At 40.9% G+C, this 26,344-nt stretch overlaps 1 protein-coding gene across 1 annotated transcript; it reads left to right on the forward strand.

Annotated features, from left to right (window-relative positions):
* Positions 1 to 10,923: 10,923 nt before the first annotated feature.
* On the forward strand, positions 10,924 to 24,547 carry LOC124146882 (sulfotransferase 6B1-like). The gene is made up of 6 exons (XM_046517403.2): positions 10,924 to 11,134; positions 12,121 to 12,322; positions 14,025 to 14,354; positions 18,019 to 18,122; positions 19,052 to 19,214; positions 23,607 to 24,547. Exons 2-6 carry the CDS (start codon positions 12,121 to 12,123, stop codon positions 23,738 to 23,740), a joined length of 933 nt encoding a protein of 310 aa, XP_046373359.2. The 5' UTR covers positions 10,924 to 11,134; the 3' UTR covers positions 23,741 to 24,547.
* Positions 24,548 to 26,344: the final 1,797 nt, after the last annotated feature.

Consider the following 26,344-nt stretch of genomic DNA (forward strand, 5'->3'; position numbering starts at 1 on the left):
CGGTGGCTGAATGGGTTAGATCGCTGACTTTGTGTGCTGGCGATAAGGTGCCTCACTCTGGCAAGTGTGGGTTCAAATCTGTACTTAGCTAAGAAAGTGTAACATTTGTTACATTTGAACACTTTCTAAATGGCATTGTGTATTCATAGCTTTCGGCCATGGGAGCCGTGTCAATTTACACTTGTCAGAGGGGTACTCAAAGTAGGTGATCTAGACTACCAGTTTTTGTGGAAGCTTCGGTGGCTGAGTGGGTTAGATCGCTGACTTTGTGTGCTGGAGAGTAGGTGCCTCACTCTGGCAAGTGTGGGTTCGAATCCCGGACGGGACTCAACCCAAAAGTACGAGAATCTGTACTTTACGTAGAAAGTGTTATCCCAAATATAACATTTGTTACATTTGACCACTTTCTAAATGGCATTGTGTATTCATTGGAGCAGAAAATTGAGTACACTCCTATCATAAATGATATGTATGTAATGTCATGATCAGATCACCCAGACATACATGATCCATTGAAACGGACTGTGTACTAATGTCTAATAGCAGTAAGGAAAACGTTTATCTTCACAGGCAACATAAATATAGAGTCAGTTATGAAATAAAGGTCTTGTCACGTTTTGGGTGGTTTGGAATAAACTCTGAAAGATTAATTCTTTCAGAAATTATTTTTGTCTTCAGGTCCACTGAAACCTCTGAAAAGAAATCTACCAGACTCCACGCATTTCTAAAGTTGAAGTCAATTCCATAGCTGCGAACAAATGTTTCAAGCTTGAAAACAATTTTACACTTCTCTTTGTCACATCTGCTTGTACATCTGTCAATATTATCAAGAACTCTGAGGTAATAGATCAAATGTTTGACAAACTGATTCGACAGCCTCAGACGCAAGTGCAATATACCCGTCACTATTCTTACAAGTGGAATGGAGTCAAACAACGGCGGTTTAACACAGCTGTACCTCTTACCCTTTCTGTCAGCCATAGCTGAATTTTCTTCCACAGTCCTTGCCCCCAGACTTACATCCGTAACTGACCATCTCTTTTTCATATCATACCTGTGTGCAGCAGGGCATTTACACCAAACACAGGAGAATGTTGAAGCACAAGAGGCTATACCAGAGACCATATTCAAAAACTTCAGATCTCCACCCAAGTAGTATGTGACGTGAAATCTAACATCTTTCATTAGCTGAAAACATTGCAGGTAATTACCCTTCACTGAAACACATTGCTCATCATCTAGTATAGTGAAGCCAAAATTAACATGCTTCTGACGCCTACCAAGATCAGTGGCGACACCTGGAGCTTCACATTGACATTTTCGGTATCCAAAATTAAGCTACCTTTGGTTTGGTTGTTGTTTTACGCCGCACTCAGCAATATTCCAGCTATATGACGGCGGTCTGTAAATAATCGAATCTGGACCAGACAATACAGAGATTGACATCATGAACATCGATCCACGCAATTGGGATCGATGACATACATCAACCAAATCAGCGAGCCTGACCACCCGATCCGTTAGTTGCCTTTTACGGCAAGCAGGGGTTGCTGAAGACCTATTCTAGCCCGGATCTTCACGGGACTTTCCCTCAACATGGGTACAATGTGGGAAGCCCATTTCTGGTGTCTCCCGCCGTGATATTGCTGGAATATTGCTAAAAGCGGCGTAAAACCATACTCACTCACTACCTTTCCCTATTGTGAGTAATTGTGAGATATACCTTGTGAGTCTATCCTTCAGAAACTGCTGTACTCCTCACGCAAATTGGGTGACTGACTATGTTTGTGTTGGCATTGTGCTCTTCATGCTCTTAATTACTGACAGTGTGAACTTGGTAAAGTGGTAACTCATGATAGGCCTTGTTAGAAATATTACCAGAATCCTTTCCAATTATTAACCCATCCATATAAAAAAGGGGACCATCTTCCTTTGGAACACCATCTTATAAAGACAAAGATATTAGACTGCCTTCTGACTTTTTGACTTGTAAAGACAATGCCTCCATCTCATACCTACCCATGAATTCTAAAAAAAATTGACACTCAGTTAACACTATTTAGTTTCTTTTACACAGCTGTGACCTTGACAGACAAGCATTGAAGGACAGCACTCTAAATGGCCGGACTGACTTATTTGTTTGTCTTTCCAATAGAAATGCATTTAATTGATTCTTTTTTTCTTCAAAACCATTTTCTGCGACTGCACATGTTTTGCCTTTTTGAAAGCAGATTTATATCTACACATCAAAGATTTTCTTATGCTTTTCTCATTTTTAAACTTTGTGTGCATGTTTGGAAGACAAATTACAGTAACAAAAATCTTAACATAATAATGTTCACTGTCCCAAACTTCCAGTAGACGTTGATGTTGTTTACTTCACGTTCTGTTAGTTTTATCATGATTGGAAATAAGCTTCTTGAGATATGACTTCAATGTGGGTAACACATTCTCAATTACAACAAAAAGGAATTCAATATGATGCTTGTCACAGATTGACACCAAAATCAATGTGCATACTTCAGTTGAAAATGTATTAACATCTCGAGTGATTCTCTTAAATTCTTTCAATAAAAAAATTGTCACTTTGACATCACTTTTCACATCACTGTCAGCCATTAAAAACTAAAAAATCTAGACCAAACAAAGACAAAATACTCTTATAGAATAATCAAAACTCTCTTACTGGGAAATCTGTATGAAACTATCATACACACAAACATTCAAAAGGACAAGTGTAATTTAATGTTTCAAACTGTACCTCAAATGAATATCCTGCATGTTGCTTTTTCCCCTTACAAATTGCAGTCTGAACATATACCCTATGTGGACAAGTTTCTTTCTCATAAACAGGTCATATTCCTCTCTTGGTTTTCTTTCATATAAACGGAATTTCAGTTTCACTTTTCATATAAATGAAAACCCCGCTTCTTTAGAAATGCCGAACCACCAGTGATCGCCAAAGGGAATGACCGGGCTATGTACTTCTAGAAAATTGAACTCCTCACCTGGAGTAGAGTCCTTCCATGATCTCACCCTAGCCAGACTGATAATTTCTTGTGCTTACGATGGGGATGAGAGAGGGATGTTAACAGCAACCAACGAAACTATGCCCCTTGAGCAAATTAACTGATCCCTCATACAAATGAGGACCTGAAACTTAAAGATATCATTGGGTGTGTTGCTTCTGAGGGACGATCGAGTAACCATGTTCGGTTCGTCAACCCACTGATCATGTTTGGAAGACCATCCAATGTAGTGTACCCTGTGGCGAATAACCCTCTTTCCTACTTTTGTTTCAAGTATGTCCACGTCAAACAGGTGTGTTTCACTCCATCTGTCTTGTGGTGGATCTCTCAGAGAGAGTCTTTGTGGCCTGTAGTCTGGGTCCTGGCTTCTGCCTTGTCTGCCTCTCAATATGGGTGGCATCATGTCTAATACAAAACACTAATACTCAAGAATGTTGTAAAATGTAACAAATAAGTAGTCGATTTCTGCGAACCATTCATATACTGTAAAGCTTGGAATTAATGCCAGAAAATATATGTGCAAAATATGCAAGTGGTCTTTGTTCGCATTAATTAAACTTTGCGGATATGTCTCAAAATTGACTGTTGACAAGACCGCCTCCCCTCGAATCCATTCGGGTAGAATAGGTCTTCAGCAACTCATGCTTGCCGTAAGAGGGGACTAGGCTTGTCGTAAAAGGCGACTAACGGGATCGGGTAGTTAGGCTTCTGACTTGGCTGATGCATGTCATCGATCCCAAACGCGTGGATCGATGCTCATGATATTAATCACTGGATTGTCTGGTCCAGACTCGATTATTTACAGACCGCCGTCATATAGCTTGATTATTGCTGAGTGCGGCGTTAAACAACAAACTAACAACCAACCATTCAGGTGATAACAAACTTGTTAAAATAATATGAGATTTGCGATAAAACATCAAAAGACATAATGCAATTTTCACTACTTTTTTCACTTTTGGCTGAATGGAATCTGTTTCGACGGACAGTCAAGATTGATTATTCTCTGACGTTAACGTTTGACATTTACACCAGATCTTATTCTCATGTATAAATTATACTTATAACCCAAACTATTTATGCTTTGCATGTATTGATATATTCCATACGAACTGCACAGATAACATACCATGTCACCAGAGCTGGAACAGTTTAGTCAGAAAATGTTGATTCAACAGGACTCGTAGATCTGTCTGAAATATGGATAACTTTTGATAGAGTTTAAAATAGAGATACAGGAAATCAATCCTGGCGAGATTAAAACGAATGTGAAGATTCCGGGTTAGAAAAGGTATTCAGCAGCCCAAACTTGCCGTAAAAGGCAACTATGCTTGTCGTAAAAGGCGACTAACGGGGTCGGGTGTAACGGGATCGGGTGGTCTGGCTCGCTGACTTTGTTGATACATGTCATCGATCCTAATTGCGTGGATCGATGCTCATGATGTCAATCACTAGATTGTCTGGTCCAGACTCGATTATTTTACAGACCGCCGTCTTATAGCTGGAATATTGCTGAGTGCGGCGTTAAACAACAAACAAACAAACAATTAAACGAATGGAGGTACATCCATTCCAGTCCTGACTGCGGTTTAGGAAGGCACTATGAAGGATTTCAGGGCGTAACCATTTGTCAAGGTTAGCTAAAGGAGATTTTATGAGAACTTCAAATCAGAACGTCAGCTGTTTAGCATCGTAGATGACATCTCTTCTTTTCCTCGCTCAGTACGACTCTATTATTACCCAAACGTCGTTACAAGATACAGATCGATTAATTACAGACAGCCGTCATATAGCTGGAATACTGCCGAGTGCGGCGTTAAATACTAACAAGAAATAACAACAAAAACTTAGTCTCTCCTGGGAGAACAGAGGCATATCTCAAACAAAGTCACTTGCCAGTGGACTTCCATCTATCTATTCTCCGTGACCATCGTTTCTTGATTTGTGACCAGTTTTGCTGGACAGGAATGCGATCTTGAATTCTAGCTAGATACGATCTCTGTACTCAACAACCGTTGCCTTAGACACGCTCCAAACCTCCTAGGTCGTTACTGCACTATGTGTTACGCGACATGTCGATATTCATGAGCCGATGCGATGTGTTTAAATCTTAATTTGAAAGAGCATCATACAATTCTTGCTCAATAGCTGTTGATCAAGGCTACAACATTCAAGGTCTCGGTAACCCTTTCAAAAGGTGTGGTAGACACGTGGAAGATATTTCCAAATTTGACCCATCAGTGACAAAAATGATGTCCGATTCAATTCCCTGTTTTGACTCGTACCATATCTTCCTTCAAGTGCTTTTTTTCAGGTGAACAGTTGACTTGCTTTTGCGTGCGTTTGTGACGGGTGCCACCGGTTGGTCAGGATACGCTCACCTTTCACGGACACCTGGTATCACCACTATCTGATAGTGATTTTTAACCACATGCTTACGATAAAGTCGGGATCGTATTCGACGTCTGGCAGAGATTTCTTTACAGGCTGACGTATGGCAGGAGTACCGCTGTGCTGCGTCAGGCAATAAATACTTCCTTTTTATGCAAATTGTATGAATGGCGGATGCACCGGTAGGACATGCTTACCATTTTCGCGAAAACCTGGTGTCATCTGATTTTCTGTTGTCCATTCATATAATTTCCACAGATATTATGAATTAGTTCAAGTTGAATTTACTTTTGCAGAAAATCTGGACTGGTTATACTCTTGCATTGGCAATTTATATTTATGAATATTGAAAGGGTTTTGTCGCATTTATTTTAATCTTTGTCTGATGTTTATATGACACCCAATCATCCTGTGAATAGCTTCACTCTGGCACAATGGTAAGCATAAGCCAATTCATGGCCAAATGTCCATCCCACACCATCGAGGTGTAAAGGGTGATTGCGCGGAAGTCGCTCTTCGTTGCAGACAGCAATATTGAATGATTTTTTTACTTGATGGTTAAAGCAGTGTGCCAGCTGTAGGACGGGGGTATGTAAATAATTGAGCCTGGAACAAGTATGTGTTAAGACAGGTAGGCGTTAGGCTATCCCGGGTACGCAGGAACCCATGCTTTTATTTGAACCATCTACATTTCGGATCGGGCGGCCAGGCTCTGTAAATTCCTGATCGGGGCGTTGCTCATGCAATCAACCACAATTATTTCACTGAACATATTATTATAGTTTTACTTATGTACACTAAACTAACGGTTGCTGTGATCGGTTGCTGGCGACATCGACATGACGTGACCGCCTGTCGTTGCCCACAAGATATTTCACAGAGCTCTGTGAATGTAAAGGTGGGCATGAGGGTTTTATGTGCTGAGCAAATGCCAGGTGGCCTGACTGGTGTCAATTAGCGTACACCTATATTTGATTTGCCAGCACTCGGAATTAGAATTTGATAGACACGCCATTGGAAGTGTGTTTAAGATAAGCATTCAAGACATACACCTTTTTTGGCTAGTTTGGTATATATATATATATATGTATATGTATATGTACAGTGCCGTGCCAGTTATATTCGTCTGGTCCACAATGGCCGCCGTTTGTTTACTTATCGACTCGCTTTTACAGAGCGTCATTTATTAATGAAAAAAATTATTTACATACCTTAATACTTGGTAAGATGCCCTTTGTCAAGGTTAGCTAAAGGAGATTTTATGAGAACTTCAAATCAGAACGTCAGCTGTTTAGCATCGTAGATGACATCTCTTCTTTTCCTCGCTCAGTACGACTCTATTATTACCCAAACGTCGTTACAAGATACAGATCGATTATTTACAGACCGCCGTCATATAGCTGGAATATTGCCGAGTGCGGCGTTAAACAACAAACAAACAAACAATTAAACGAATGGGGGTACATCCATTCCAGTCCTGACTGCGGTTTAGGAAGGCACTATGAAGGATTTCAGGGCGTAACCATTTGTCAAGGTTAGCTAAAGGAGATTTTATGAGAACTTCAAATCAGAACGTCAGCTGTTTAGCATCGTAGATGACATCTCTTCTTTTCCTCGCTCAGTACGACTCTATTATTACCCAAACGTCGTTACAAGATACAGATCGATTATTTACAGACCGCCGTCATATAGCTGGAATATTGCCGAGTGCGGCGTTAAATACTAACAAGAAATAACAACAAAAACTTAGTCTTTCCTGGGAGAACAGAGGCATATCTCAAACAAAGTCACTTGCCAGTGGACTTCCATCTATCTATTCTCCGTGACCATCGTTTCTTGATTTGTGACCAGTTTTGCTGGACAGGAATGCGATCTTGAATTCTAGCGAGATACGATCTCTGTACTCAACAACCGTTGCCTTAGACACGCTCCAAACCTCCTAGGTCGTTACTGCACTATGTGTTACGCGACATTTCGATATTCATGAGCCGATGCGATGTGTTTAAATCTTAATTTGAAAGAGCATCATACAATTCTTGCTCAATAGCTGTTGATCAAGGCTACAACATTCAAGGTCTCGGTAACCCTTTCAAAAGGTGTGGTAGACACGTGGAAGATATTTCCAAATTTGACCCATCAGTGACAAAAATGATGTCCGATTCAATTCCCTGTTTTGACTCGTACCATATCTTCCTTCAAGTGCTTTTTTTCAGGTGAACAGTTGACTTGCTTTTGCGTGCGTTTGTGACGGGTGCCACCGGTTGGTCAGGATATGCTCACCTTTCACGAACACCTGGTATCACCACTATCTGATAGTGATTTTTAACCACATGCTTACGATAAAGTCGGGATCGTATTCGTCGTCTGGCAGAGATTTCTTTACAGGCTGACGTATGGCAGGAGTACCGCTGTGCTGCGTCAGGCAATAAATACTTCCTTTTTATGCAAATTGTATGAATGGCGGATGCACCGGTAGGACATGCTTACCCTTTTCGCGAAATCCTGGTGTCATCTGATTTTCTGTTGTCCATTCATATAATTTCCACAGATATTATGAATTAGTTCAAGTTGAATTTACTTTTGCAGAAAATCTGGACTGGTTATACTCTTGCATTGGCAATTTATATTTATGAATATTGAAAGGGTTTTGTCGCATTTATTTCAATCTGTGTCTGATGTTTATATGACACCCAATCATCCTGTGAAGAGCTTCACTCTGGCACAATGGTAAGCATAAGCCAATTCATGGCCAAATGTCCATCCCACACCATCGAGGTGTAAAGGGTGATTGCGCGGAAGTCGCTTTTCGTTGCAGACAGCAATATTGAATGAATTTTTTACTTGATGGTTAAAGCAGTGTGCCAGCTGTAGGACGGGGGTATGTAAATAATTGAGCCTGGAACAAGTATGTGTTAAGACAGGTAGGCGTTAGGCTATCCCGGGTACGCAGGAACCCATGCTTTTATTTGAACCATCTACATTTCGGATCGGGCGGCCAGGCTCTGTAAATTCCTGATCGGGGCGTTGCTCATGCAATCAACCACAATTATTTCACTGAACATATTATTATAGTTTTACTTATGTACACTAAACTAACGGTTGCTGTGATCGGTTGCTGGCGACATCGACATGACGTGACCGCCTGTCGTTGCCCACAAGATATTTCACAGAGCTCTGTGAATGTAAAGGTGGGCATGAGGGTTTTATGCGCTGAGCAAATGCCAGGTGGCATGACTGGTTACAATTAGCGTACACCTATATTTTATTTGCCAGCACTCGGAATTAGTTTTTGATAGACACGCCATTGGAAGTGTGTTTGAGATTAGCATTCAAGACATACACCTTTTTGGGCTAGTTTGGTATATATATATATATATATATATCGTGGTAACGGTATAACTGTACTCTTGAAAATCACATGCGTGAAACCGGTTGAGTAAATTATACAGCTCATCTTTGGACTTTTGTATTTTATCTATATATATATATATATATATATATATATATATATATATATATATATTATATTATATATATATATATATATATATATATTCTTATTATTATTATCAGATTAAATGCAGCAAAGAGGGTCTGGGTGATCCTTGCACAGTCAGGCTGTTTAGGCTCATCATTAGCTTAGGGCCCTTGTATAATCTACATTTCATATTTACATTTGAAGCAAATCACACATTGACGGTTTCGAGTGGGAAGTGACTGGTCCCAGGCAGCAAACAGAAAACCTTCTGCTTCACTTTTCAAACCAGCCGACTTCATCCAAGCAAAGGACTCTGCAGGGTCGCAACATACTGATCTCGATGCAGCGGTCGATTAGATAGTCTCTTCTGGAAACAGAAGTCTGGGCCGATTTGATATGGCATCTCGGTTGGTTGACACTCATTTCTGTGCCGTGCCAAAACGAGTATGTTATCGAAACATTCTCAATTTAAAAAAACAGGTTTGTAACCTTATTTTGATACCATACATTCTAAAATGATAATATTACACTCAACCATATGAATGAATGCTCGATTATTGAGACGGTCAAGTTATTATGAATGACAATCGCTTATCACTAATATACTTGTCGTAAGAGGCGACTAACGGGATCGGGTGGTCAGGCTCGCTGACTTAGTTCATGCATGTCATCGATCCCAATTGCGTAGATCGATGCTCCTGATGTCAAACAGCGTCCAGACTCGATTATTTACAGACCGCCGTCATATAGTTGGAATATCGCTGAGTGCGGCGTTAAACAACAGACCAAAGAACGAACACTAATCACAGAACATCAGTCACCTTTCCTTTGACAAAATTAATTTTGTCTTTAAGCCGCCAACACAGAATGTTGGTGTAGGTGCTCGCCCTACCTTTAAGCCGCCAACACAGTAGGTTGGTGTAGGTGCTCGCTGTACCTTTAAGCCGCCAACACAGTAGGTTGGTGTAGGTGCTCGCCCTACCTTTAAGCCGCCAACACAGAAGGTTGGTGTAGGTGCTCGCCCTACCTTTAAGCCGCCAACACAGTAGGTTGGTGTAGGTGCTCGCTGTACCTTTAAGCCGCCAACACAGTAGGTTGGTGTAGGTGCTCGCCCTACCTTTAAGCCGCCAACACAGTAGGTTGGTGTAGGTGCTCGCTGTACCTTTAAGCCGCCAACACAGTAGGTTGGTGTAGGTGCTCGCCCTACCTTTAAGCCGCCAACACAGAAGGTTGGTGTAGGTGCTCGCTGTACCTTTAAGCCGCCAACACAGTAGGTTGGTGTAGGTGCTCGCTGTACCTTTAAGCCGCGAACACAGTAGGTTGGTGTAGGTGCTCGCCCTACCTTTAAGCCGCCAACACAGAAGGTTGGTGTAGGTGCTCGCCCTACCTTTAAGCCGTCAACACAGAAGGTTGGTGTAGGTGCTCGCCCTACCTTTAAGCCGCCAACACAGAAGGTTGGTGTAGGTGCCCGCCCTACCTTTAAGCCGCCAACACAGAAGGTTGGTGTAGGTGCTCGCCCTACCTTTAAGCCGCCAACAGAGAAGGTTGGTGTAGGTGCTCGCCCTACCTTTAAGCCGCCAACACAGTAGGTTGGTGTAGGTGCTCGCCCTACCTTTAAGCCGCCAACACAGTAGGTTGGTGTAGGTGCTCGCCCTACCTTTAAGCCGTCAACACAGTAGGTTGGTGTAGGTGCTCGCCCTACCTTTTATAAAAAGTCTGTTTGTTGTCTTTGTGACTAGGGTATATAGTGCATATTCACTTGCCACACACATGACGAGTAGATAAATGCTATGCAAATGCTTCTGTTAATACTCTTGACATTACGAGGGGTCAGGTGCTTGTTCGCATAAAGGGAGATGATTCTATTCTTATCTGACACAGCATTTGCCGAGGCGTCGCAATATCATTAACCCGGTTGCTAACCTAGGTTGTTTGCGATAGCACGCAGTGGGTCAAGTAGACTTTGTCAGTCCACAAGGTCATAGCTTTACAATGATACTGACAATATCAAAGAATGTCAGTTTTAATACCTGACGGTTGCATTTGGAGCAAGGCTGACAGTTAAGGTAAATGCGATATAATCGGAACAAACATCGCCTATTTTATGTTTGCAAGTGCATATTACAGGAGACTCAACTCAGTCTTGACCCTGAATGACTTGTGGCAACTAGTGCAGTCGTAGCCGGCTCCCTGATCGGACTGGGGTCAGTTTATTCATAATTTGAGCCTGCAATTGGTAAGTTATTTTAACCGTTTCAAGGTTCTGCAACTGCCACTTTGTCAGTTTATGTTGTATCTCTTGTACCCAGGGTAACAGGCCTCAGGTACCCGGGTAACAGGGTACTGTAACCAGACAGTTTTACGTCTTATCATCAGTATTGTAGAGAAGGAGAAGACCCATGCTTGCCGTAAAAGGTGACTATGCTTGTCGTAAAAGGCGACTAACGGGATCGGGTGGTGAGGCTCACTGACTTGGTTGATGCATGTCATCGATTCCAATTGCGTGGATCGATGCTCATGATATCAATCACTGGCTTGTCTGGTCCAGACTCGATTATCTACAGACCGCCGTCATATAGCTGGGATATTGCTGAGTGCGGCGTTTAACAACAAACCAAACCAAACCAAAAAAGAGAAGGGGAACCACTGTTTCTGTTTCTGTCAATGTTTCTGAGATGGGTTTGGCGCAGCATTCAGCAACACTTCAGTTGTATGCTGGTCAGCTCAGTGTCGGCGCAAGGCCGAAGTGATGCAATTCATGAATGCTTGTCACTTGGTGAACCTAACCGCACAAGCATGACGCAGAACAAGGACCATGATCGAGGGATCTACTATTCTAACCTGGCAAGGATCCTGGCAAGGGTAGAGACGCAATGCTCTTCAGCATATTGCAGACCCTGAGAAAGAGTACGGTGACTAGTGCGTGAATTTAATTAAGGTGCTTTGCTTTTTAAAACTTGTTTTGTTGTTTCTTGTTTCATATAATTTATTTTCTCCTGAACATGATGGCAGCTTTGTGATCCACCTTTACTCGTGTTGTTTGTAAGATTGTAGAGTTGCGTCCATCAGGCGCTAGAAGCCAATGATCGTGGCTTCGAATACAGGTTCACCCTGATGTTTCTTGCAGTTTCATCTGAGTGAAATGGTATAGATGACGAAAATCTTCTTTCATTAGAATGGTAAACAAAATATCAATAAGGGTACGTATGGTTTTTTTTGCAGATGTTACAACTGATGCTTGAACATTCCACAGTCATGCCAGTTATTCACGTGTCCCCTGAGAATCACCCTCAAGCAAAATACCCACTATTGGAAGTAAACGGATGGCGCTTCCCATGCGATTTTAACGAAGAGGTCATCCGGAACATACCGGAAGTGGACATAAGAGATGATGACGTCATGTTGTGCGGATATATGCGATCTGGTAGTGCAACACTTTTACTATCAAATAGATAGGTAGCCCAGTCGTTAAAGCGTTCAGTCGTCAGACCAAAGACCAGGTCCTACTATTTGGTGTGAAACCTACACCTCCACCATTGGTATGGCTGGAATATTCCAGGTGGCGTAAGATTCAAATCACTCACACTGTAATAGGAAATGTTTGTAGGCAATGCGATTTGTCTTTCTCTATATAGAGACAGGAGCCCCGTATGTTAAGGACCCTTGCTCAATGTATGGTAATTATTGGACATGGACCGTCTCTGTTGTTGTGTGGTAGGGCGTCCGCCCGGAGAGCGGAAGACGTTAAAAGATGGTACTTGTTGTTACCCGGTCTTGCGCTCGGCATTAAGGGGATAAAACAAGGACTGGTCGGCTCGGTGTCAGTATACTGTGTCTGGGTGGGGTGTTATTCATGTTATACTGCGGCATGATATCTCAGTGAGCCAACACTATTAATCGGACTACATGTAGTACAAGCAGCCACACACACATACGCACATACGTACATTCACGTCGCTATATACGTGCAATAATCTTGGACGCGACGTTAAACCCCAAATCAGCTCAACACCTATTGTATATGACGGAGACATAGCACATGTGTCATCATATGCGTGCTACAGAACAAACTTTGTCAATAGCCCATAGGTCATGATGTTAACGGCTCTTTGGATGCTAATTGACCTGCCTGTTCATGAGTTTGTGACGAGTGCCGACGGAAGGGGATGATACGCTCACCTTTTCGCCCTTGGTATCAGACATTGCTCCATAAACACATGGCTATGATTTAGTCTGAATCGTACCATGGACTCAGGATTATGAAACTGTCGCTTTTAGTTAGGGAGTCACCACTAACCACTTCCTCCCCTCTTGTACCTGTTAATAAATCTATCGACCTTCTAAACTCTATGATGTTGAAGTTCCGTACCAATGTTCTATTCCATGCAGAAAGACATTTAATATGTTTAACGTTAAATGTTTAAACTATGGCAGTTTAAAATTAAAGATTACAGTTAAACCTTTACACGTTTTTTGTGGGCATTTGGAAGAGATTTCCAAATTTGACGCATCAGTGACAAAAACAATGTGTTTTTTTTAAAGTTGAACAATTGACCTACTTTTGCATGTTTTTGGTGACGGGTACCACCCGTGGGGCAGGATATGCCCACCTTTTCTCGAAAACCTGACATAGCTTTTTGATAGGTGTGGTGAGGTGAAATAGGGTTCAACGTCGCGTCCAAGACTATTGCACTTATATAGCGACGTGCATGCATGTGTATGTATGTGTGTGGCTGATTGTACTAGTCCGGACTGATGCCGAGTTATAGTGCTAGCTCACTGAGATACCATGCCGCAGTTTAACATGAATACCCCACTCAGACACAGTACACTGACTCCGAGCCGACCAGTCCTTGTTTTAGCCCCTTAATGCCGAGCGCCAGACAGGACAACAACAAGTACCTTCTTTTAACGTCTTTTGGTATGACGCGGTCGGGGATCGAACCCCGGACTTTCCGCTCTCCGGGCGGACGCTCTACCACTAGACCATGGAGGCGGTCCGCTTTGTGATAGTGATGCATAAACACATGATTACGATATAGTCGGAATTGTACAATCGACTGTGTTTTTGATGAATACATAAAGGGGTTTGTTGTTTTCATTTACCATCTGATATTTAACGACAGGTACACATTGGTGCTTTGAAGTGATCAACATGCTACTGAGGAAGTCTGTAGACACGATACCACACCCGAAGGAACACTTTCACTTGGAGCAAAAATTCAATGAGGAACTGGCACAGCATCCTTCACCCAGAGTTCTCAATGGGCACATGCATTTTGATCGTCTTCCCAAAGCAGCGATTGAAAAGAAGGTGAAAGTAATATACGTTCTGAGGGACCCACGTGACATCGCCTGCTCGTGGTATCAGTTGATGGGAAAGTACCTTCGGATCAGAGACAAGGTGGAGATATGCCCTTTCGCAGATTGGCTGAAGTTATTCGTAAATGGCGAATGTATGTACACACGTCCCTGTATGTGTAGATGGCTGTGTTGCTTTGTGTGTGTGTGTTCTTGTGTGTGTTGCTGCATGTTTTCATGTGCTAATTTATGTGTCATGATGTTCTTATATCTGTGTTAAGATGTTATTGTATGTGTGTAATGATGTACCAATATTGGTGTTATGATGTTCCATATGCGTGTCACGATGTTCCTACATGTGTGTTATGATGTTCCTACATGTTTGGTTTCATGCCCCTATGTGTGTTTCACGATGTTCCTACATGTGTGTCACGATGTTCCTACATGTGTGTCACGATGTTCCTACATGTGTGTCACGATGTTCCTACATGTGTGTTATGATGTTCCTACATGTGTTATGATGTTCCTACATGTGTTATGATGTTCCTACATGTGTGTTAAGATGTTCCTATATGTGTGTCACGATGTTCCTACATGTGTTATGATGTTCCTTCATGTGTTATGATGTTCCTACATGTGTTATGATGTTCCTATATGTGTGTTATGATGTTTATATATGTGTGTCATGATGTTTCTATATATGTGTTATGATGTTCCAATATGTGTGTCATGATGTTTCTATATATGTGTTATGATGTTCCTACATGTGTGTCATGATGTTTCTATATATGTGTTATGATGTTCCTACATGTGTGTTATGATGTTCCTACTTGTGTGTTAAGATGTTCCTATATGTGTGTCGTGATGTTCCTACATGTGTGTTAAGATGTTCCTATGTGTGTGTGTGTCACGATGTCCTTACACGTGTGTTATGATATTCCTATATTATATATTATGCTTGTAATACATATAGGAACATCATTTTACACATATAGGAACATCATAACGAACATATAGGAACATAATAAACACATATGAACATATATGTGTTATGATGTTCCAATATGTGTTTGATAATGTTCCTGTATGTGTGTCATGATGTTCCTATATGTGTGTCATGATGTTCCTATATGTGTGTCATGATGTTCCTATATGTGTGTCATGATGTTCCTGTATGTGTGTCATGATGTTCCAATATGTGTTTGATAATGTTTCTATATATGTGTTATGATGTTCCAATATGTGTTTGATAATGTTCCTGTATGTGTGTCATGATGTTTCTATATGTGTGTCATGATGTTCCTATATGTGTGTCATGATGTTCCTATATGTGTGTCATGATGTTCCTGTATGTGTGTCATGATGTTCCTATATGTGTGTCATGATGTTTCTATATATGTGTCATGATGTTCCTATATGTGTGTCATGATGTTCCTATATGTGTGTCATGATGTTCCTATATGTGTGTCATGATGTTCCTGTATGTGTGTCATGATGTTCCTATATGTATGTCATGATGTTTCTATATATGTGTCATGATGTTCCTATATGTGTGTCATGATGTTCCTATATGTGTGTCATGATGTTCCTATATGTGTGTCATGATGTTCCTATTTGTGTGTCATGATGTTTCTATATGTGTGTCATGATGTTCCTATATGTGTGTCATGATGTTCCTGTGTGCGTCTCATGATGTTTCTATATGTGTGTCATGATGTTTCTATATGTGTGTCATGATGTTCCTATATGTGTGTCATGATGTTCCTATATGTGTGTCATGATGTTCCTATATGTGTGTCATGATGTTTCTATATGTGTGTCATGTTGTTCCTATATGTGTCTCATGATGTTTCTATATGTGTGTCATGATGTTCCTATATGTGTGTCATGATGTTTCTATATGTGTGTCATGATGTTCCTATATGTGTCTCATGATGTTTCTATATGTGTGTCATGATGTTCCTATATGTGTGTCATGATGTTTCTATATGTGTGTCATGATGTTCCTATATGTGTGTCATGATGTTCCTATTTGTGTGTCATGATGTTCCTATTTGTGTGTTATGATGTTCCTATATGTGTGTCATGATGTTTCTATATGTGTTTGATAATGTTCCTGTATGTGTGTCATGATGTTCCTATATGTGTGTCATGATGTTTCTATATATGTGTCATGATGTTCCTATATGTGTGTCATGATGTTCCTATATGTGTGTCATGATGTTCCTATATGTGTGTCATGATGTTTCTATATGTGTGTCATGATGTTCCTATATGTGTGTCATGATGTTCCTATATGTGTGTCACGATGTTCCTATATGTGTGTCATGATGTTTCTATATGTGTGTCATGATGTTGCTATATGTGTGTAATGATATTTCTATATGTGTGTCATGATGTTCCTATATGTGTGTCATGATGTTTCTATATGTGTTTGATAATGTTCCTGTATGTGTGTCATGATGTTCCTATATGTGTGTCATGATGTTTCTATATATGTGTCATGATGTTCCTATATGTGTGTCATGATGTTCCTATATGTGTGTCCCGATGTTCCTATATGTGTGTCATGATGTTTCTATATATGTGTCATGATGTTCCTATATATGTGTCATGATGTTCCTATATGTGTGTCACGATGTTCCTATATGTGTGTCACGATGTTCCTATATGTGTGTCATGATGTTTCTATATGTGTGTCATGATGTTTCTATATGTGTGTCATGATGTTCCTATATGGGTGTCATGATGTTTCTATATGTGTGTCATGATGTTCCTATATGTGTGTCATGATGTTCCTATATGTGTGTCATGATGTTTCTATATGTGTGTCATGATGTTCCTATATGTGTGTCATGATGTTTCTATATGTTACCTTATGATGTTCCTATATGTGTGTCATGATGTTTCTATATGTGTGTCACGATGTTCCTATATGTGTGTCATGATGTTTCTATATGTGTGTCATAATGTTTCTATATGTGTGTCATGATGTTCCTATATGTGTGTCATGATGTTTCTATATGTGTGTCATGATGTTTCTATATGTGTTTGATAATGTTCCTGTATGTGTGTCATGATGTTCCTATATGTGTGTCATGATGTTCCTATATGTGTGTCATGATGTTCCTATATGTGTGTCATGATGTTCCTACATGTGTGTCATGATGTTCCTATATGTGTGTCATGATGTTCCTATATGTGTGACCGCCTCCGTGGTCTTGTGGTAGAGCGTCCGCCCGGAGAGCGGAAGGTCCGGGGTTCGATCCCGGGCCGCGTCATACAAAAAGACGTTAAAAGATTGTACTTGTTGTTACCCTGTCTGGCGCTCGGCATTAAGGGGCTAAAACAAGGACTGGTCGGCTCGGAGTCAGTATACTGTGTCTGAGTGGGGTATTCATGTTAAACTGCGGCATGGTATCTCAGTGAGCTAGCACTATAAATCGGCATCAGTCCGGACTAGTACAAGCAGCCACACACACACACATACACGTACATGCACGTCGCTATATAAGTGCAATAATCTTGGACGCGACGTTAAACCCAATTTCACCTCACCTATATGTGTGTCATGATGTTCCTACATGTGTGTCGTGATGTTCCTATATGTGTGTCATGATGTTTCTATATGTGTGTCATGATGTTCCTATATGTGTGTCATGATGTTCCTATATGTGTGTCATGATGTTCCTATATGTGTGTCATGATGTTTCTATTATTATATTGCGGTGCAATTTATTGTCAAACAATTATTTTAAGTCTATTACATTGTTTCATTGTTGAGTATATATTAATAGTTATGCACAATTCGTTTGACAGTGGCCTGGGGCAGCTGGTTCGATCACGTGACAAACTGGGAAAAGGCTATGGCCAATGATCACACTTCATCGATTCTAGTGGTCCGCTTTGAAGATCTCGTGACAGTAAGTGAGCGAGTGAATGCTGTTTTTTGCCGCTGTCAGCAATATTTCAGCTATACCGCCGAAGGCATTAATAATAGAGTTTGTTACTTGGTTGAAAACAGGAACACCAATCTACAATATATGTTGTAATGACGAACAAAAAGCCAAATGAAACATCCTGACAATCCGATCATCGCGCAGATAGTACTGGTCACTGTGACTGGGGTACTGGTCACTGGTGCTGTGCATCCACATATATTTTTTATTGCTGTCGGGTAGTACGGGTGACCCAATCGTCTACAGCGCCGCAATTCGCTGTGTAGAGTTGCGGCCGTTTGCACTCCAAATTCCAAGCTCCTTCCCAGCGCGTGACATCTTCGTTACCCTCTCGGTAGCATCGCTGCCGACAGTGTGGACGCGGCCATTACAAGAATTGTTACGTTTGCCCTCTAACCCCAAATGTACTAACGCTTATACGATTTGTCTTTGGGAATGCCGTCATAGTTTATTTTGAAAAGGTTTGAAAGAGTGACCATGTGTTCCAGATGAATTTACTTTTTTGTTTGTATAATCAGATTGGTTCGAGATTGCAGACTAACGGATAATCACTCAACTTTCCCGTTACATTCTTATTATACTTATTACATTGAAATGAAATAGAAATTCAAATTGACAAAGATAATAATTAAGCTGGTGTAAGAGTATTATGGGTCACGGCGGTATTCACTCATTCGTAAACATAAATGTCAGTCGGTTGCGAGTTCAACTCCAAGCATGGTTGTGGTCACCTATCACAGTGGGGAGTTTTGACTAATGGCAGCTATAGTATAGAGAGCTGCGCTGTGAGGAGCTTGGTAGGTTCTTTTCGCTCAAATGGAGTCTGTTTCGGATGATCGAGACCGAGTATCCTCTGGCGTTGACATTAGATATTTGACATTTTATGGTTACAGCAACCAGTTCGACAAATTGAACGAATAGACAAATTTCTCAACACGAAAACGGATGAGACGTTTCGGACACGAGTCGCAGAGAAGTGTAGCCTTGACAACATGAAGCAAGACAAACTAGCCGTCACGGAGAAGCTGGATGGGAGGAGTGTGCATTATAACCAAGGTTGTATACACTAGAACCTCAAATGTCCGTACACCTTGCCTCCCTTGCGATTACTACCTGTTGTTTTTTTAACGCCACACACAAAGAACGTATACACCCATGTGGGATGGTGGCTGAGAGAAATGGTCAGTTAATACGGGTTTCATAGTTGTGTTAAGGACCTCATGTTTGGAGTGTTTCAGCGACTGTTTTGAGCCTTGTAACGTTTTAATAACATTTGTTATTTAATATCAAATCCAATTTTCAAGTGTATACTTTCTCTTACCGGCAGTTTGTAAGTTTGTACGGCGGCCTTGACAACAAAACAGGGATTGATAGCATGAGCATCTTCCACGTCGTCAGGGTTCATGAAGTAACTGGGTCTGACAAACCGATAAGTTCAGTAGCCAATTAAGACAAGCATAGGTTTCTGGGGAACATTTCGAACAAGAATACCGTTTGGAACGTCTATACATAATTAAAAAAAATTAACAACGTACCCTTAATTTGTTTATCCGGCAATCCAGTTGCTTGGTCTTAGGGCCTTGAGGGCTTGAGGTCTTTAGTTCAATACTCCCTTAGCAGACGGGAGATAATTGTCAAACGATCACGGAAAACAATATGCAGTAGATAACATATTGAATTGTAACCTGAAAGTATGTATGTTCTCTCATGGGTTAAAGCGTGTTGTCGAATGAGAATAGTCACCTTAATGTTTTGGTTTCATCACCGCGTATGTATACATTCATTAATGGAACTATTTTTTTTCAAGTCCTTAACATGGCGGTTCAGATGGTAATTTGTCACGACTTCAAAATCGGAAATTTGAAATATTTGACGAATGGAATGATGATACATTGCTGAGATTCCAGACTTTGAAGGAAAATGAAAATCGCGAGATTTGCAAAATAACAGATCACAAAACCGAGGAGTCGTTGAAGCGTATTCCGTAACTCGTATTCGGCGCAGAAACGGCATTATTCGAGTGTTAATGTATTTTTCTGACCATATTGTAGAGAATTCTTCAGGGACAGAAACAGCTCGCTAATGAACGTAGTTTGTCCCTTTAGAACTAGTCACTCTGCACCACGCCAGAAATAATAACTAAATGTATGGTCTCTTGCACATGTGCCATTCCAATATAACAGTAAACGGCTTTGCCCATCCCATCTAACCTTCAAATCCCGCAAATGTTTGACTTGACGTGCCTCTGTCACCACCTCTGACACTATTTTGGATAGGGATCATACAATACGTTTGTCTTCTTTAATTTCCTTATTTCGTGTATCAAAGATACACGTGCCTACACATTACAAATGAGAAAAAGAACTGTTATACAGAACATAATTTATGAAAGTTTTGTGTTTCTATTTTTCTGACAAATGGGTGCAAACACGAGACCACCTCTTTCAAGGCCGTAGTTTACCTTTTTTTGACGGGGGGGGGGGGGGGGGCAAATATGTGTACAAGTATCCCTTGTCCCCAACTTGATTCAAATAAAACTGTTTTCTATATCTAGGGGCAGTTGGCTACGGCACTGTCTTTATAATCAGAGTACCTGGAAACCCGTCATCGACTTCGCGGCATCCGGTGTCACGCGTGTTGCCGAAGGTGAACACGAAGAGACACTTCGGTTGCGCAAGTAAATGTGTACCTCCTAAAAATCGAATTTAACGTTTTGAGCAATTGAGTTTTCACTCTAGGGTTTCTATGTATACTTCAATTGGGTTATTACATTTTTCATTGGGTAACCAATATTTTTCACTCATCTATTCATCACTCTATTGGGTATTTCCACAAAAGAGTGAACATTTTAAGATTTAAAAACAAACAAAGAAAAGATAACACAACCATGATAACTGTTCTAAATATATAGGCTTGACTCGGAGAGTAAATTAGCTCGTAATTGTGTTTCGGAAATTAGCTCCTTTGTACGCATGAAGAAAAAGCTGAATTGGGTATTTACGCGTGCTGTTTTTATACATTTTAGTTTTTGATGTAATGCATGCGTTTCTGTACGCAAGTTAATTGAAATCATTGGGTTTTGAATATTTTGGGGGATATTTTACGCAAATACGCTGCTTTGCTGTAGCTCTGATCCAATCAGCATCACGCACATCTGACAAAAGGAAATATTGTTCTCTCCTATATTAAATATGTTTGTCGTGCATAAGACCGCCTCCGTGGTCTGGTGGTAGAGCGTCCGCCCGGAGAGCGGAAGGTCCAGGGTTCGATCCCGGGCCGCGTCATACAAAAAGACGTTAAAAGATTGTACTTGTTGTTACCCTGTCTGGCGCTCGGTATTAAGGGGCTAAAACAAGGACTGGTCGGCTCGGAGTCAGTATACTGTGTCTGAGTGGGGTATTCATGTTAAACTGCGGCATGGTATCTCAGTGAGCTAGCACTATAAATCGGCATCAGTCCGGACTAGTACAAGCAGGCACACACACACATACACGTGCATGCACGTCGCTATATAAGTGCAATAATCTTGGACGCGACGTTAAACCCAATTTCACCTCACCTCACCTTGTCGTGCATAATCCAGGAAACGATGAAATAGATAGTACAAGTCCAGTATGATGTACGGTTATCATAACATTGTGCTTTGAAGTATGTCTCGCAATTAAAGACAAAGAATGGGATTGTGTGCTCCAGTCTCCCAGTCTTATAGGTTACAAAGTGTTGTTGAATAAATGGGTTTCAAAGCCCTGAAGTCGGATATTTTACTGCGTATGAATAGTTTTCTTGACAAGTACGTTATTTTCTCATTGAAAGGCATTGAAAGCGTGTAAGCAGAGCGACTTTATAAGCCAATATATTGACAGTAACGGGTGACCTCGCATAGGTGAAAACTACCAAGCTGACTATCGTTCATTTAACATTAAGGGAAAATGTTTCATGGCCGATGTTTCCAAAGCGTCTAAGTGTTCAAAACGGTACCCAGCCCGCTGTCTGAGAGCGACATCGATTCAGGCTATGAATGATGCAGGCTTTGAAACCAGACAGATCATGTTTATGTCGGGTCGCCGAAATGAAGCGTCCATTCGAAGCTACTTACCGAAAGAAAACACTCCACGCTGTCGTGTATTGCTCCGGGAAATCCAACCGCGCCGCAGACCGCCTCCGTGGTCTTGTGGTAGAGCGTCCGCCCGGAGAGCGGAAGGTCCAGGGTTCGATCCCGGGCCGCGTCATACAAAAAGACGTTAAAAGATTGTACTTGTTGTTACCCTGTCTGGCGCTCGGCATTAAGGGGCTAAAACAAGGACTGGTCGGCTCGGAGTCAGTATACTGTGTCTGAGTGGGGTATTCATGTTAAACTGCGGCATGGTATCTCAGTGAGCTAGCACTATAACTCGGCATCAGTCCTGACTAGTACAAGCAGCCACACACACACATACACGTGCATGCACGTCGCTATATAAGTGCAACAATCTTGGACGCGACGTTAAACCCAATTTCACCTCACCTCACCTCAAACACGCACCCAAAGTTCACAGAACGTTTATATTAATCAATTTTCAGCATCAGCCAGGTCTCAGTTTCTTTCAGCTCTAACTTTACTGGGTGCAACTTATATTTCAAGTGAATGACCTTGCCGTTTGTAAAACAAAGGGATGTCACTCCAAATGGAATGTTTGGGACGGTTGACGTCACGGCGTCACGACTCTCCTGGTGGATATAGTTGGCTTTAAATTATTAAAGTTTGATGTTTAATGAATTGTCTTGTTATCATTTATGTATATGTCAATATAAGGATTGAAGTTGTATTTGTTGACGTTCATCAGCTTCGTGCATCATGAAATTTGCTCTCGCGAGGCACCGTTTCCATTAGCTGATGAACAGCAACAAATACAATTTCAATCCTTAAATGAAGTGAAAGCCCATAAAAAAGAGTAGGCAGGCGTTGCAAAGTTTTGTTCTTTACCGCGAGTCACCATTATGACGTCATGCCGTTCATCGTGACACAGACAATATGACGTCAAAGTCGACTACAGGAAATCACCAAATTTCAAGTTCTCTATTGTCACCAGAACTTAAATATCTCTCACAGTCGATTCCCGTCGTGTTTTCTGAAAACAATATTTTGCAACATATACTTTAGATAATTCAGTTATCGCAAACATTATAACCCGTAATTGAACATATACTTATCTCAAAATGCCTACCGACAATTAGAAAGAAATACGTTTCCATTGATATCATCTTACGCAGTGATGCGTTCTTAAAATCAGCTCTTTCAATCAGAGGTGGTTATTGTGATTTACAACCTCTGATTGACCAATCAGACTCGAGTATTTCCCGAATTCATAGTATAAACTGAATAAACCCCTCAACTATGATTAGACATTATGTTTATTTCCAAAATCAATTTTTGTCCATTGGGTTGTAATTACTTGATTTTCCTTTCAGGGAAGATCGGAACATGGCAGAACTGGTTTTCAGGAGAGCTCAGCCAATATTTTAACCGCGTCTACGACGAAAAGATGAAAGACTCTAAGTTCTACGATCTGTACAGAAAGTCTGAGATTGTCAACACATCATAGATGGTCCTTCGTACGATCAACATCGGTATTTGTGAAACCGTCACTAACAGAGTTATGAATCTGATGTATATGAGGTTAAATTGTTATATATATCGTAGTAGAGATTTCACTTACTCTTCTGTGCAACATGCGTGAGAAGCGGTTCAGCTAAAGCAGGACATGCTTACTCTTTTCGCGAACACCTGATTTTAAGTGACCCAATCATATAATGTTCACGGTAGTTTGCCTCTTAAGCTTAAAGGAATCTGTTTCGGCAGATATCGAGACAGATTAGTCATGTTGGCGTTGTCATTTAATATAATGATTATTGAAATGTTTTTGTCCCTTATATACTATATATACTACTCAGAAGACGTTAAAGAACAGCCGATTCTTTCATATTACTATAGTTAGCTTGTTATGCCATGACATATTGACCATAGTAATATGAACGAATCGGGTGTTCTTTATGGTTGGTTAATTGCATGTGTCTGCAAACTTGGTATTTACCTTCGCTGGGGTGGGGTATTATTTTGAAAAGGGTTTTGTAAACATGGTTATATTATTGTCAGCTGCGGAAGGGTTACCTCTGCAGGCTTTTTGTTCATTATGTTTCTTAATCCTGCCACATCCAATGTCAATTGTATTAACATAACAAAGGGCCAAGGTAAACTTTGATCCCAAACGTAGTTGTATCATACATTAACTTCTTTGAGTGTCATTTAGAAGTTGGAGTGGTGAAGTAAGACGAGTTCTATGGATGAACAACTTCTTTATTACAATTAGTGTGACGTTTCGGTGTAGATCCTAACACCTTTATCAAGCGAGTGATGGATAGGGCTAAACAACATAGGTATATATACACTTATTGACATCTAAGTTGTTACAGTGACTAGTCGATGGACACAGAGAGGTGATTAAGCTAATTGGAAGCCAGTGGATGACTAATGAACACAGAGTATACAAGCAGAGTAAACAAGCAGACTGGTGGAGATGATGGAAGCCACTTTATTAATTGGATGGACAAAGGGATTGAAAACCCTAAATAACGACGGGAGAACGTGGAGATGAGCAAGGGAGTCAATTTTGAACTGTAGTTCATACTGGAGGTTCTCACAACTAAGAAAGAGACAAAAAATGAGATAATACCATCATATATTTTGGGCGGTTCAATCATTTTCTGACGATGATGTGAGCGACATACACTGATGACGTCACGCATGACGTAGTTCACGCACAGTAGGCGTGGCACTGCTATAATGTAGGCAATACCACGTGCGTCTCCAGCATCCAATGGCATGCAATAGCAAACTACACATGCCATGAAATTTTGTGGGAATTTATTATCCCGACAACTGCAAATTATTTAATGAGGACACTTTTATTGAGCGCTTATCTCGTCATGCTCATTATACCTGATGTTCTGTGGTAGATCACATTGCATGGCTGCTCTGTTTGTAACAGATCGTGTCCAGTGGATGGCGGAGCATTTTAATGACTTCGTCAATGCATTACTATTACAGTTTACATGATTGGTAAAACAATTGATGTCTCATAAGCCTCTATGGCTGGACGTTACTTTAATTTGAATTGTTTCTGAAGCAAAGATGTTTCTGAAGCAAAGATGAGAGTGTGTTTGAAACTGCAACGAAGTCTTTGTAAATTGGAGTGTTTCTGAATAAAAAGGTGAGATAATATAAACGGAAACTAAAACGTAGCTAAGGTTTCCCAATACACAACAGTTGCCTCGATTTGTCAAACATCCATTCACTCGACGAGACTGACTGTGCGTATGAATCTCCCAATGGCGATTTAAGGGAGTCTGTCCCAGTTCTATTGGAGCGCCTAGCCAAGTTCAGCCAACGCGGATGATGGCCTTTGACGTTTAAGCATACTCCTCCCTTTCATGTCCAAGACGTTTTCAATTGGGGAAAGGTCTTGGCTCATTGCTGGTCTTTGCATTTTATAGATATTGTATATGTGCTGCTGGAGGTGAGCATTGACCATTTGTGCACCGTGAACGCGGGCGTTGTCCTCCTGAAAGACAAAACATCGATTGGTAAAACAATTGATGTCTCATAAGCCTCTATGGCTGGACATTACTTTTTATAGGCACTTGTACGTTAACAACTGTGTCGAATGATATCTTATAGTAATGCAGAACACAATCATAATAAAATATGGTTCTTCTCCATCTTCTCTGTTAATGACGAACCTCATCCCCGTCCCACGGTGATACGTTGGAGCTAGTTGTCCGTGTCAGGATTTGGATCAGGAAGACCCAAGCACTCACTAGAGGATAATAGTAAGGAATTAGAAACAGTTCAACAGCAAATACAGGAACAATTCTAAAGCAAATACACTCCAAAAATATGTAAATGAACAGTAAGTTTCATTTCTTTGAGTCGTTACAGAGCAAGGGGACATTGAGAACCATTGATAAATTCATTGAATAAAACGTGCATCTGTTACAAACACAATCGAGAAGTGACAGTTTACTATTCTTTGGCCTACGAGATCATGGTTGTAAATTGAATTGTTTCTGAAGCAAAGATGAGAGTGTGTTTGAAACTGCAACGAAGCTAAAGTCTTTGTAAATTGGAGTGTTTCTGAAGCAAAGGTGAG

The sequence above is a fragment of the Haliotis rufescens genome, unplaced genomic scaffold (genome assembly GCF_023055435.1).
Source record: "Haliotis rufescens isolate VD_foot unplaced genomic scaffold, xgHalRufe1.0.p SCAF_6, whole genome shotgun sequence".
Classification (NCBI taxonomy): domain Eukaryota; kingdom Metazoa; phylum Mollusca; class Gastropoda; order Lepetellida; family Haliotidae; genus Haliotis; species Haliotis rufescens.

What these genes read in the sequence shown, in the direction of transcription:
- LOC124146882 (XM_046517403.2), top strand. Translation starts at nt 12,121, where the DNA reads ATGTTACAACTGATGCTTGAACATTCCACAGTCATGCCAGTTATTCAC. An exon ending in GCTTTGAAGATCTCGTGACA is followed by an intron (nt 18,123 to 19,051) that starts GTAAGTGAGCGA and finishes TTATGGTTACAG; the next exon opens with CAACCAGTTCGACAAATTGA. An exon ending in GAGTGTGCATTATAACCAAG is followed by an intron (nt 19,215 to 23,606) that starts GTTGTATACACT and finishes TTTTCCTTTCAG; the next exon opens with GGAAGATCGGAACATGGCAG.